General features: G+C 47.2%; 1 protein-coding gene, 1 long non-coding RNA gene and 1 other non-coding gene across 10 annotated transcripts in view; 1 reads left to right on the top strand and 2 right to left on the bottom strand.

Annotated features, from left to right (window-relative positions):
* Positions 1-19: 19 nt before the first annotated feature.
* On the top strand, positions 20-13,280 carry LOC105484189 (uncharacterized). Of its 2 annotated transcripts, XR_011609435.1 has the most exons (6): positions 20-193; positions 1,045-1,168; positions 1,538-6,180; positions 9,917-9,964; positions 10,195-12,731; positions 13,068-13,280. It is a non-coding gene; the product is annotated as an uncharacterized lncRNA (long non-coding RNA). The 2 variants fall into 2 exon arrangements; XR_988805.3 differs by lacking the exon at positions 1,538-6,180.
* LOC105484187 (chromodomain helicase DNA binding protein 4) overlaps positions 1,767-13,656 on the bottom strand; it is a 38,777-nt gene continuing 26,887 nt past the window's right edge. For 4 of the 7 annotated variants that reach the window (XM_071072311.1, XM_071072309.1, XM_071072314.1 and 1 more), the window contains exons 31-40: positions 13,274-13,439; positions 12,579-12,676; positions 12,331-12,460; positions 10,471-10,542; positions 10,051-10,188; positions 9,666-9,774; positions 9,429-9,561; positions 4,597-4,795; positions 2,496-2,659; positions 1,767-2,320 (exon numbers count right to left, since the gene is read on the bottom strand). In XM_071072311.1, the coding sequence (XP_070928412.1) occupies positions 2,303-2,320; positions 2,496-2,659; positions 4,597-4,795; positions 9,429-9,561; positions 9,666-9,774; positions 10,051-10,188; positions 10,471-10,542; positions 12,331-12,460; positions 12,579-12,676; positions 13,274-13,439 (1,227 nt within the window). In that variant the 3' untranslated portion in view covers positions 1,767-2,302. The remainder of the gene's footprint in view (positions 2,321-2,495; positions 2,660-4,596; positions 4,796-9,428; positions 9,562-9,665; positions 9,775-10,050; positions 10,189-10,470; positions 10,543-12,330; positions 12,461-12,578; positions 12,677-13,273; positions 13,440-13,656) is intronic. The other 3 variants (XM_071072308.1, XM_071072310.1, XM_071072313.1) reach the window with 1 other exon arrangement.
* LOC112427158 (small Cajal body-specific RNA 11) lies at positions 13,098-13,234 on the bottom strand. Its single transcript, XR_003018628.1, has one exon. It is a non-coding gene; the product is annotated as a small Cajal body-specific RNA 11 (non-coding RNA).

Genomic DNA, 13,656 nt, shown 5'->3' with positions numbered 1-13,656 from the left:
CCCGGAACTTACGCTCGACCAGGGAACGGCAGCGGAGCCGGCGGCGGCGAGTAGGGGGAAATTCGAAGGAGCCGCGCAGCTTACGCCCGCGGCGGGTGGAGGGAGCGCTGTGACGAGAAACCGCTGAGCGTGACCGCCCTTCACTCAAGGAGTTGGCTTTTAGCCTCACGGCCGGTTTCTGTTGGAAAAGCTGGTGCGTGAAAGCCGCACCCTCTCCTCGAACCAGGGCCCGACAGCGGGGCCCTCTTTCTGGCATCCACTGCCCTCGTCGAGCCTCGAGATAACGGAATTCCAGGCTGGGCACCGTGGCTCACGCCTGTAATCCCAGCACTTTGGGAGGCTGAGGTGGGTGGATCACCTGAGGTCAGGAGTTCGAGACCAGCCGGGCCAACACGTTGAAACCCCGTCTCTACTAAAAACACAAAATTAGCTGGGCGTGGTGGCGGGCGCCTATAATCCCAGCTATTCGGGAGGCTGAGGCAGACAGAATTGCTTGAGCCCGGGAGGCAGAGGTTGCAGTGAGCCCAGATCGTGCCACTTCAGCCTGAGCAAGAGCGAAACTCCACCTCAAAAAACCCGACAAAAAACAGCCGGGCGCGGTGGATCACGCCTGTAATCCCAGCACTCTGGGAGGCCGAGGCCGGCGGATCACTAGGTCAAGAAATCGAGACCATCCTGGCCAACATGGTGAAACCTGTCAAAAATACAAAAATTAGCTGGGCGTGGTGGCGCACGCCTTTAGTGCCAGCTACTCGGGAAGCTGAGGCAGGAGAATCACTTGAACCTGGGAGGCAGAAGTTGCAGTGAGCTGAGATGGCACCACTGTACTCCAGCCTGGCGACAGAGCAAGACTCCATCTCAAAAAAAAAAAATCATGGAATTCCATGCCACTCAACTCCTACTCCCAGCCCCCGCCCCTTTTTAAAAAATCTTTTTATAGAGACGGGGTCTAGGGGGTGGGGTCTCACTATATTGCCAGGGCTGCTCTAGAACTCCTGGGCTTAATCGATCTTCCTGCCCCCAACCTTTGTGCTGAGATTACAGGCTGTGAGGCACCGTGCCCCAACCTCCCAGCACCTTCCTTGATGCTCACTCCTGCTCAGCCCCTCAGTTAAGGTGCTGCACTACACCTGGTCCGCAGGAGGCCTCGGCCGGAACTTGCTTTCAGGTGGGTCTACAATTAGTTGGGAAACAACGGGTTGCAACGCCGACCTGGTCTGGGACATGAAGAGGGGTGAACTACCAGGGTTTCAAGGTTGGAGGGCGTTAGGTCGGGTCTCTGGGGGCGTGGGGTTGAGGCTGGGTTATTCCACAAATTGCATCCCAATTTTGCACAACTGAGCAAGAAAAGCCCCCTCAGCCTTCCTTGAAACTAACATTAAGGTAGTGGTTAGGTGTTAAAAACTGTTCCATGTACTTGACTGGTTTTACTTGACAACCGTATGAGGTATACATGAGAAACCTGCATCCCACAGAAGTTAAACTTGCTCAAGGCCATTGTGGTACTTGGAGTTTTGCAGCCTCTCATTTTCCACAGGTGGAAGTCATCGCTGGCCAGGCACACACTGCACACCGACACAGAACCCAGTTCTTCAGTGGAGTATCAGGACACCACATAGCCCTTAATTTTCAACTATACAGGTGCCAGGCTCCTGCTGCACACACTCATCCACCTGCACCTACACCCACACTGAACCAGAGCACTAAAATACAAGGAAACTTTTATTTTCAATTTTCATCAAGAAATTTGCTGTGGTTTTTTATGCTTTTGGTTTTTTTTTTTTTTTTTTTTTTTTCCCACTTTATTTCATTTAGCCGCTCAGTGGCTAGAGCCGCTGGGTTCCTGGTATTAAAAAGATGCCAACAGAGGTAGCTGTGTCTCGCCCAGGGGCCCAGCCCACTCTGAATACCCCCAAAAAAGGAGAAAAGAAAACACAAAATAAACCAACAAAATAAAACCAAAAGGAGGAAAAAATTCAGATCATTTTCTTCAAGCCTGGCAGGAACCCACAACAGTTTGTGTGTAACAGGCGTTACAGTGGGGAGAAGCCAGGGTCCAGAAGGCCAGCCCGCCAGCTCCTGCAGATGGCGCCGGCGCTACTGCTGCATGTCTCTCCTGCAGGAAGGGCACCACTGCCCCTCACTCCCTCCCCTCCCCCAGTGCGCTGGGGCTGTTCCTTTACAACATGGAAGATGGGCAGAAGGAAGGTGAGGGTCTCTCAGGCCCCCCGGGGAGAAGCTGGGACAAGAGAAAGTGAGGAAGGTCACTGCTCAGCGGTGGAGGTGGTATCAGTCTGCATCTTCACTGCTGCTGGGCTACCTAGAGAAGGAGACCCAAGGAGTCAGAATTCCAGATGATAGGAATCCACCCAATCTCAAGGGAATTCACTGACAGCCTACCCACCCAGTATGTAAAGCTAGGGACATACAACAAAGTTACAAGCTCCAGAATGGTTCTGCAGGAAGAGGTGGAGTCAAGAAGAAAATGGTCCTACCTGCTGTGGGGTAGGTTCGGGTGCCCGGTTTGCCAGGCGGCTGAGAATGTTACGCTCTGACATCTGTAACCTCACAGCAACTGGGGGAATTCGGGCAATGGTAGCTGGGAGTCGAGTCACATCGGCTTTCATGTCACTCAGCAGTTCTTCCAGCTGTTTCAGAACTGCAAAGGGAGAAAAAGAGGTGGTGAGCTGTGGTGGCCAAGACTGAGCTCCCTCTACCCTAGTGGACCAGCATCACTTCTCAGTGACCAAGTGACTGTGATGTGTTATCTTCTGTCACCTGACCTGACCTCCACCATGTTCAAATTCCTGCTCCTCATATTCCAGTTCCAACTGTTCATGATTTTGTGCTCTTAAAAGTCACCTAAACCTTCACTATCCCTTACTATTATTGTATTTCCTCTTCTTGAGAAGCTTATTCCTGTTTTTTCTCTTCTCTACCTTCAGAATCTGTCTCCCACCTCCATTATAACAGCATTCTTTTCCTTATTTCACCCTCCGCCTCCTCATAACCTTTTACTTTAATTAGAAACAAAACGCTGAAAGGGGTCTAGAATTTGAAGGGATCTTTTATCACCTGAAGTTACCTCTAAAGTATCCCAAATGACACTATATTATTCTGCTTTGCTTTCCATCTCAAGAACCTGAATATATTTAAAGTTAAAAGAGGTGGGGCCGGGCGTGGTGGCTCATGCCTGTAATCCCAGCACTTTGGGAGGCAGAGGCAGGTGGATCATCTGAGGTCAGGAGTTTGAGACCGGCCTGGCCAACATGGTGAAACCCCATCTCTACTAAAAATACAAAAAATTAGCCGGGCATGGTGGCGGGCGCCTGTAATCCCAGCAACTTAGGAAGCTGAGGCAGAAGAATCTCTTGAACCCGGGAGGCGGAGGTTGTGGTGAACTGAGATCACGCCATTGCACTCCAGCCTGGGCAACAAGAGCAAAACTCCATCTCAAAAAACAAACAAACAAAAAAACAAAATTAGCAGGGCATGGTGGTGCATGTCTGTAATCCCAGCTACTCAGGAGGCTAAGGCAGGAGAATCGCTTGAACCTGGGAGGCAAAGGTTGCAGTGAGCCGAGATCACGCCACTGCACTCCAGCCTGGGCAACAAGAGCAAAACTCCGCCTCAAAAAAAAAAAAAAAAAAAAAAAAGGTGGCCAGGGCAGGGCATGGTGGCTCACGCCTATAATGCCAGCACTTTGGGAGGCAGAGGCAGGTAGACCACTTAAAGTCAGTTTGAGACCAGCTTTGCCAACATGGTAAAACCCCATCTCTACTAAAAATACAAAAACTAGCCGCAAGTGGTGGCGCATGCCTATAGTTCCAGCTGCTCGGGAGGCTGAGGCAGGATAATTGCTTGAACCCAGGAGGCAGAGGCTGCAGTGGGCCAAGATCACGCCATTGCACTCCAGCCTGGGCAAGAGCTAGACTCCATCTCAAAAAGAAAAAAAAAAGGTGGCCGGGTACAGTGGCACATATTTGTAGTTCCAGCTACTCAGGAGGCTGAGGCAAGAGGATCACTTGAGTCCAGGAGTTCAAGACCCACCCGGGCAAAATGTTGAAAGCCCATCTCTTTTTTTTTTTCCGGAGTCTCACTGTGTTGCCCAGGCTGATAGCCAGTGCAATGGCACGATCTTGGTTTACTGCAAACTCCACCTCCTGGTTTCAAGCGATTCTCTTGCCTCAGCCTCCTGAGCAGCTAGGATTACAGGCATGTGCCACATGCCCAGCTAATTTTGCTATTTTTAGTAGAGACGGGGTTTCACCATGTTGGCCAGGCTGGTCTCGAACTCCTAACCTCGTGATCCACCCACCTTGGCCTCCCAAAGTGCCGAGATTACAGACGTCAGCCACCGCGCCCAGCCAAGAGCCCACCTCTTAAAAAGAAAAAAAAAAAAAAAAAAAAGAGGCAAAGAACTACTGTCCTTGATTGCCTCTAACATATTAACTCCCCAAGGATGGCAAAGGTCCCTACCAACTCCTAAACTCCCAAAGGAGCTCTGAAAAAGGTTTGAAAACAAATATATGTACATTGGGATGCAGTTAGATGAGGGAGGAGGCCTAATCAGCAGGAGGCAGGGGAGCCACTGGCTACCTTTGTGCAGGACTGCATTGGCTGGCTTGTTTCCTGCCATTGACTCCTTGGACAGGTGCTGATGACTTTCCGCCAAACACTCCACCTCAGCAAAGCGGGTGTTGAGGGCCATGGAAGGGTGAGAAGGGTCTTCTGACATGTTCAAGTAAGCAGCCCGGCGCAGCTGTTCCTCAATCACCAGAGCTTGTTCTAAGAGCTGGACAAGGGATAAGAGGAAACGGGAGTTCGACTGATAACTCACTTTGCTTACTTCTGACTGGCCTCTCAGCTCACCTCTCATTGTTTCTGATAGTAATAAGAACCTATAAATAACTTCATGGACAGCTCATTCCCACACCCAAGCAGTTTAACTTTGCCTTGTATCTTTTTTCTTTCCCTTTTTCAATGTCCTCGTTTTTAAAACTCTTTACCCTTTAGATTCTCTTATACAAAAGCAATAAAAACTCAATTTAGAAAATAGAATATCAAAAATTAACAACAGATGATCCCACCTTCTAGAAATATATCCTGATGTTTTTCTTTTTAGGTTTTTTTGTGCATAGTTTTTTACATAACTGAGATCATACTATATACATATCCATATTATGTTTTCATTTAGTTACAGTTAAACATTTTCCTTTTTATCATCTACTCTTTATCAACTACTCTTCAAAAACACGTTTTGGCTGGGCACAGTGGCTCACACCTGTAATCCCAGCACTTTGGGAGGCTGAGATGGGCAGATCACTTGAGGTCAGGAGTTCAAGACCAGCCTGGCCAACATGACAAAACCCCATCTCTACTAAACACACAAAAATTAGCAAGGTATGGTAGTGCACACCTGTAACTGCTGCTGCTCAAGAGGTTGAGGCAGAAGAATGCTTGAACCCGGGAGGCAAAGGTTGCAGTGAGCTGGGATCATGCCACTGCACTCCAGCCTGAATGACAGAGGGAAACTCTGTCTCAAAAAAACAGGGTTATTTTGCTATTTTAAAATATTTTTGTTTTTTATTTCCTCTTATTGCCATCTCACTTCCATTCCTCTGAAAAGCAACCTTTCTAATATAGTAATACTGTGGCTTTTTGTGTAGGCTTTTAAAGACTGTGTTGTTTCATATGTATGTTTCTAAGTTACAGAATGATGTTTTCTGTACCTATGCTTTTTTTCTCCCACTACATACTTTTTAAAAGGTACACTTATGTTGTATGCACATGAATTTTGTTGCTTCTGTTGTTTAATGCCCCATAATATGAATACATGTTTTACCTATGCATTCTCCTAATGCTGAACATTTAGGTTGCCTCTAGGCCCCCATCACCAAAAATCATACTGCAGAAACACTCATGCATATGTCACCTGATGGAGCTGTATTAAAGGTTCTTTGAAATATATCCCAAGAGGCAGAATGTTGGTTCTTAATTTATGAAAAGATTTTAATTACTTAAAAAATATATTCATAAAACCTATGACTCAACATATGAGATTTCTTATACGCTTCTCCTCTCCTAGTGTCAGCCAGCACTTCTATGCAGATGATTTGATGCTTCTCAAACATGTACCTTGAGCACTGGTTCTGATCCCGCTAGTGTATGGTGATGCGGGTAGGTAGTGGGAGGGGTGCTGATTTGTGAGAAATACCAAAAGACTTGTCTAAAATTCAGTATCATTCTTTTCTACAAACAGCTCGCTCTCTTCTTAAATGACAATTCACCTTTCTCAGTGACTCAGGCTCAAAATGTTATTTTCAGTCTCTTTCACTCTGTACCTCAAATCCAGTAAGTCAGAAGTTGGCGAGCTACATACAGTCTGTGGGCCAGCTCTGCCCCACCACCTGTTTTTATATGGCTGAAGAGCTAAGAATGGGTTTTACATTTTAAAATGGTTGGCAAAAAGTCAAAACAAGACTATTTCATGCCACTTAATGAGAATTATACAAAATTCAAATTGTAATATCCATAGATGAAATGCTGAAACACATCCTAACTTATTCGTTTATGTATCCCCTGTGGCTGCTTTCACACAACGAAGACGGAGTTAAGTATGTACAACAGAGACCACATGTCCCACAAAGCCTGAAGCCTATCTGGCCCTTTAATAGAAAAGGTTTGGTTGGGTGCAGTGGCTCACGCCTGTAATCCCAGCACTTTGGGAGGACAAGGCAGGCAGGTCACCTGAGGTCCAGAATTTGAGACCAGCCTGGCCAATATGGCAAAACCCCATCTCTACTAAAAACACAAAAATTAGCCAGGCATGGTGGTACATGCCTGTAATCCCACCTACTCAGGAGGCTGAGGTAGGAGAATTGGTTGAACCCGGGAGGCGGAGGTTGCAAGTGAGCTGGGAGATGTCACCACTGCACTCCAGCCTGGGCAACAAAGCGAGACTGTCTCCAAAAAAAAAGGGGGGGTTTTATTAACCATTTTTGGTTTGCGGAAGAGTAAAAAGGTTTACTGACCCCTACAATAAGTCACTAAGTCCAGTAAATTCTTTGGTGTTTTGTTTCCTTTATCTTTACCCTTTTCATTTTCCACAACCAGCATCACAGCCCAGACCCTTAACACCTCATGATTATATGATAGTTTTATAATCTTATGAATGCTGTTTCCATTTCCCTTGGTCCTATCAAAACTCTGCTCACAAACTTTCAGTGGCTGCCCATTAACAACAGGGTAAAGTCCAAACTCTCTTATCTGGTGCCAAGAACCCACCTACTGACCTCTAGCTCTTCTACCTTTCTCTTTCCAACCTACCTCCCAACCATCACCCAACACAAATGTTTCCCTACAGCTCAACTGGGCTATTTGCTGTTTCCAGACATACTAAACTTTGCTGCCTCATGTCTTTGCCCAACCTAATCCCTTTGTTCAGATACTCTTCTGTTCCTACCAAAAAATCTCCATCGCATTCCTCAAAACTTTATTCCAACGCCATCTTCTCCATAAAGCCATTTGTGAGTTCCCTCCCTACTCCAATTCCTCTGGAGAACTTTTTTTTTTTTTTTAAAGACAGGGTCTCGGATGACGCAGTGGCTCAGGCCTGTAATCTCAGCACTTTGGGAGGCCATGGCGGGCAGATCACGAGGTCAAGAGATCGAGACCATCCTGGCCAACATGCTAAAACCCCGTCTCTACTAAAAATACAAAAATTAGAGGCTGAGGCAGGAGAATTACTTGAACCCAGGAAGCAGAGGTTGCAGTGAGCAGAGATCACACCACTGTACTCCAGCCTGGCAACACATCAAGACTCTGTCTCAAAAAAAAAAAAAAAAAAAAGCATCTTACTCTAATGCCTAGGCTGGAGTGCAGTGGCACAATCTAGGCTCACTGCAGCCTCCCGAGTAGCTGGAACTACAGGTGCACGCCACCAGAATTGGTGAATTTTTGTATTTTCTGTAGACGTGGCATTTTGCCATGTTGCCCAAGCTGGTCTCGAACTCCTGGACTCAAGCAATCAGTTCTTTTAAAATGCTGGGATTGGGGGGAGGGGGGAGGGATTGCATTGGGAGTTATACCTGATGTAAATGACGAGTTGATGGTTGCAGCACACCAACAAGGCACAAGTATACATATGTAACAAACCTGCACGTTATGCACATGTACCCTACAACTTAAAGTATAATAATAATAAATAAATTTAAAAAAATAAATAAATAAATAAATAAATAAAATAAAATAAAATGCTGGGATTAGCCACTGTGTCTGCCTGAGACCTTTTTCTTTTCTCTTCTTTTTTGAGATGAGTCTCGCTCTGTTGCCAGACTGGAGTGCAGTGGTGGGATCTCGGCTCACTGCAACCTCCGCCTCCCGGGTTCAAGCAATTCTGGAGAACTTTCTTATGCCAATCAGCAATCTCTCTCCTGATATGCAGAATGGCATTCATTTGATTACACATGTGCTCCTACTTGAAACTGAAAGCTCCTTGAAAACAGATACCATACTTTGTCTCTTTATCCCTGGGCACATCATTGCTTAGTACATAATACTTGAAGGCTTATTAGTGTGCATTTCTTCCCCGATTATACTCAGCGTATGAGACAACAGACATGTCTTTTTTTCTTTTTCCTTTTTTTGAGACAGTCTCACTCTGTTGCACAGGCTGGAGTGCCATGGCACAATCTTAGCTCAATGAAATCTCCACCTCCCAGCTTCAAGCGATTCTCATGCATCATCCTCCCAAAGTGCTGGGATTACAGGCATGAACCGCTGCGCCTGGCCCACACAGCTACTCTTCAGCCCAGAAAAAGATGCCAGGCACAGTGGCTCACGCCTGTAATCCCAGCAATCTGGGTGGCCAAGGCAGGTGGATCACTTGAGGTCAGGAGTTTGAGACCAGCCTAGCAACATGGTGAAACCCCATCTCTACTAAAAATACTAAAAACAGCTGGGTGTGGTGGCGGGCGCCTGTAATCCCAGCTACTCAGGAGGCTGAGGCAGGAGAATCACTTGAACCCAGGACACAGAGGTGGCAGTGAGAAGAGACTGCATCACTGCATTCCACCCTGGATGACAGAGACTGTCTCAAAAAAAAAAAAAAAAAAAAACAGCAGCCCACTGACTGATACAGCTCTACCTCTTCAGAGATGCAATTCAATCCCACCTCTGTATCTTTCCTGAATACTCTACAGTGTTCCCCAAACAAACCCCTCTGCACTAGTGTCGCTCATTGGACCATAGTCACCTACAGCTCATGTACAGTTAGTTAACTTTCAAGTCTGTGTGTCTTCAACCCTAATGTGTAAGTTACTTGGAACCAAAGCCTTCCATAGAATGAAGAAAGTGAGAACGGTGCACTGGATGGACAGACTCCCTCCGCACTTAAGCAATCAATATATTCCTCCCCAACCGCTCACCTTAAACCTTCGAGCTAGAAATTTATTCTTGATCTCTAAGAAATTGCCACGGTTCATTTCACCCTTGAAAGGCTCATTGAGGATGGCATAGCGTGGGTCATTCTGGATGTCTTGCCACCGGGCATAGCCATGGCTATTGGAAAAGTGCTCAGGAAAAACAAAACAAGAAAAGTAAAAACCTCAAACTAAGAGACCTTCAGAACCAAAAGCCTCAGTCCAGATTCAGGCAAAGGATACTTTATGATGCCGGCTAGCAGCCAGTAGTCATGCCGTCGATGCCAGATCTCGTAAGTCTTCTTGGTAACTGTGGCTGCCCGCTCTTCATTCTGCCAAAGGGAGTGCAACTCTGAGGAGGAATTTAGGGAAGGTGGGAGGGGGGGCGGGAAGCAAACATCTGTGAGAATTGAAAATGCTACTTATTCTTGTCCCCCACCATCCCCCATCCCTGGATCCATCTTTATATAATTTGCTTCTGGCTTTCTCCACAGAACCCAGGGGAGTACACTATCAGTTTGGCATTCCCTCATCGAACAGAGGTAAAGTCCCTGTACCACGGTTTCTGACAAGAACCCCAATTTCACATCCGATCCTTCTAACCCTGGTGGGCCCCTCATTTCCATACCAGTAAAACCACCATCTGCAATGTTGAACATGAAACGCTGTTTAATATTTTTCTTCTGTTTCTCATCATTCAGGTCCTTGGGGGTCTCTCCATTCTGAAGCATCACCTCTTTTTTCTCTTCTTCTTCTTTCTTCTCTTCTACAGAATATAAGGAAGAAAAATGTCGGTTCCAGCCAAAGCCCAGCACCCATCGCCCTTACCCAGAACACTGTATGCTACAAGAATCCATCCACCTCCACCCCTTCTCCACCTGGGTGTCTCTCAGACCCAGAAAATGGTGCCATTGGCCCACTGGGGACAGGTGCAGTCTTTTGGGATAAAATGGCTAGATGAGTATGGACAGGGAGGCAGGGCAGATACAGTCCTTGCTTCCGGTTTTAGAGTTCTTCTAAACCACAATCAACTTCTCCAAACACCCACCTTTGTCTTCTACCACAATAGGGGTCAGATCTATTGCTGACTTTTCCTCCACCTTCTCTACATCAGCAGCACCTAGGGGAAGAAATGTTATTGAAAATATACCTAAAGGAAGAACATTCTCCTCTGTTACACACTATTATCCAACTGGATAGACCTACATCTAAATGTCTGCGATTACAGTAATGTCAGCTGGGCACAGTGGCTCATGCCTATAATCCCAGCATTTTGGGAGACAGTAGCAGGCACATCACTTGAGGTCAGGAGTTCAAGACCAGCATGGCCAACATGGGAAAACCCAATCTCTATTAAAAATACAAAAATTAGCCAGGTGTGGTGGCTCATGCCTGTAATCCCAGCACTTTGGGAGGCCAAGGTGGGTGGATCACCTGAGGTCAAGAGTTAGAAACCAGCCTGGCCAACATGGTGAAACCCCATCTCTACTAAAAATACAAAAATTAGCCAGGCATGGTGGCTCTCGCCTGTAATCCTAACACTTTGGGAGGCCGAGGTGGGTGGATCTCGAGGTCAGGAGTTTGTGACCAGCCTGGCCAACATGGTAAAACCCCGTCTCTACTAAAATACAAAAATTAGCCGGGCATGGTGGTGCGTGCTGTAATCCCAGCTACTCAGGAGGCTGAGGCAGGAGAATTGTTTGAACCCAGGAGGTGGAGGTTGCAGTGAGCCGAGATCATACCACTGCACTGCACATCAGCCTGGGCGACAGAGCAAGACTCCACCTCAAAAAAAAAAAAAAAAAAAAAAAAGCCGGGCATGGTAACTACTCAGGAGACTGAGGCAGGAGAATCGCTTGAACCCAGGAGGTGGAGGTTGCAGTGAGCCAATATCGTGCCACTGCACTCCTGCCTGGGCGACAGAGTGAGACACCATCTCAATAAATAAATAAATAAATAAATGATTAGCGGGGCATGGTTGTGGCATGCCTGTAATCCCAGTTACTCGGAGGCTGAGGCAGGAGAACCGCTTGAACCCGGGAGGCGCAAGTTGCAGTGAGCAGAGATTATGCCACTGCACTCCCGCCTGGGTGACAGAGTGAGACTCCATCTCAAAAAAATAAAAATAAAAAAAAATAAAGTCATAAGAGATAGGAAAACCTGCCACCTAAAATCAAGGGTGCAGGATTCTTCAGTGTATCGCTTCCTCCTGATATCTCTACAGCCCCAGTGAAAATTCATGAGTGACCATGGTTCACACAGGGATCTGTAGTGCCTGAAAATATGGACACCAGCCAGGCACAGTAGCTCACGCCTATAATCCCAGCACTTTGAGAGGGCAAGGCAGGTGGATCACCTGAGGTCAGGAGTTCGAGACCAGCCTGACCAATATGGAGAAACCCCCTCTACTAAAAATACAAAATTAGCTAGGCATGGTGGCACATGCCTGTAATCCCAGCTACTCAGGAGGTTGAGGCAGGAGAATCGCTTGAACTCAGGAGGCAGAGGTTGCAGTGAGCCGAGATCGCGCCATTACACTCCAGCTTGGGCAACAAGAGTGAAACTCCTTTTTTTAAAAAAAAAAAAAGAAAAAAAGAAAAAAAAAGGCCAGGCACAATGGCTCATGCCTATAATCCTAACAATTTGGGAGGCCAAGGCGGGCGGATCACAAGGCCAGGAGATTGAGACCAGCCTGGCCAACATGTTGAAACCCTGTCTCTACTAAAAACACAAAAATTAGCTGGGCATGATGGCATATGCCTGTAATCCCAGCTACTCGGGAAGCTGAGGCAGGAGAATCGCTTGAACCTGGGAGGTGGAGGTTGCAGTAAGCCAAGATGGCGCCACAGCACGCCAGCCTGGCAAGAGTGCAAGACTGTCTCAAAAAAAAAAACGTGGATACCTTTACCTTTGGGCTCTGTCTCCATAGGTTCCTCTGTTCTCTCCTTCACCTCTGCCTTTTCCACTTTCTCCTCTCCCTCAGGGGGTTCAGCAACGACCTTTTCATCCTCTGAGGCAGAGGCAGGGGGCTGTGTACACTTCAAAGGGAAAAAAAACAAAAACAAAACAGATGAAGCAGACAGGCCAGCAACTACAAGGAAGACTAGACTTATACATTTGTCTTTAGTGTGGCATTCAGTCACCCCCATCTCTTACCTCAATGGCAGTCTCAGGGGCTACAGATTTAACCTCCTTTTCTCCTTCTATGCTCTCTTCTTCTTTGAGGCTATTTTCCTCTATTTTGATCCCATCTTCTGCAGAACAATAAGAGACAATCAATTAGGAAGAAGGTCCTACATCAGAGAGAAGGTCATTTCTTTTTTTTTTTTTTTTTTTTTTTTTTTTTTTTGTTGAGACAGAGTCTCGCTCTGCCGCCCAGGCTGGAGTGCAGTGGCCGGATCTCAGCTCACTGCAAGCTCCGCCTCCCGGGTTCACGCCATTCTCCTGCCTCAGCCTCCCGAGTAGCTGGGACTATAGGCGCCCGCCACCTCGCCCGGCTAGTTTTTTTTTTGTATTTTTAAAGTAGAGACGGGGTTTCACCATGTCAGCCAGGATGGTCTCGATCTCCTGACCTCGTGATCCGCCCGTCTCGGCCTCCCAAAGTGCTGGGATTACAGGCTTGAGCCACCGTGCCCGGCCGAGAAGGTCATTTCTTCCCAGTTTGTCTCATCTTAAATTGTCCTCTCGTGCCTTTAAGAGCCAGCCCCATTCTTAGGACGGCCCTCCTAAACTGAGAGGGAAATTGCTGTGTGTCCTGCCAGACTACCCTGTTAGAACTGAGCACAGGGGAGCAGAAAAATAGGCCAGGACAAAAAGAGAGGGACAGAAAATGATAGGACAGGCAGACTTACCAGCAGGTGGGGCAGGTGCAGGAGTGTTGGGCTGCGTATCCCCTGGAGTGGAGGGTGTAGGAGTCTTTGGGGAGGGTGACCCTGGCTGGGACATTTTCTTGTTTTCCTCTACCTCAGCCAGTTCAGGCATGCTCCAGCGCCCATTAACATGTTCAAACTCCTGAACCTGTAGCAATGGGACAAGAAATTGAAGATCCAATTCCAGCTGCAGGCTCCTTTCCTATTGGCCCTCCAGTCTCCGCCTCCTGGGTTCAAGCAATTCTCCTGCCTCAGCCTCCTGAGTAGCTGGGATTACAGGTGCCCACCACCACACGCAGCTAATTTTTGTATTTTTAGTAGAGACAGGGTTTCACCATGTTGGCCAGGCTGGTCTCAAACTCCTG

The sequence above is a fragment of the Macaca nemestrina genome, chromosome 10, assembly GCF_043159975.1.
Source record: "Macaca nemestrina isolate mMacNem1 chromosome 10, mMacNem.hap1, whole genome shotgun sequence".
Lineage (NCBI taxonomy): Eukaryota > Metazoa > Chordata > Mammalia > Primates > Cercopithecidae > Macaca > Macaca nemestrina.
This window is presented reverse-complemented; position numbering and strand designations above follow the sequence as displayed.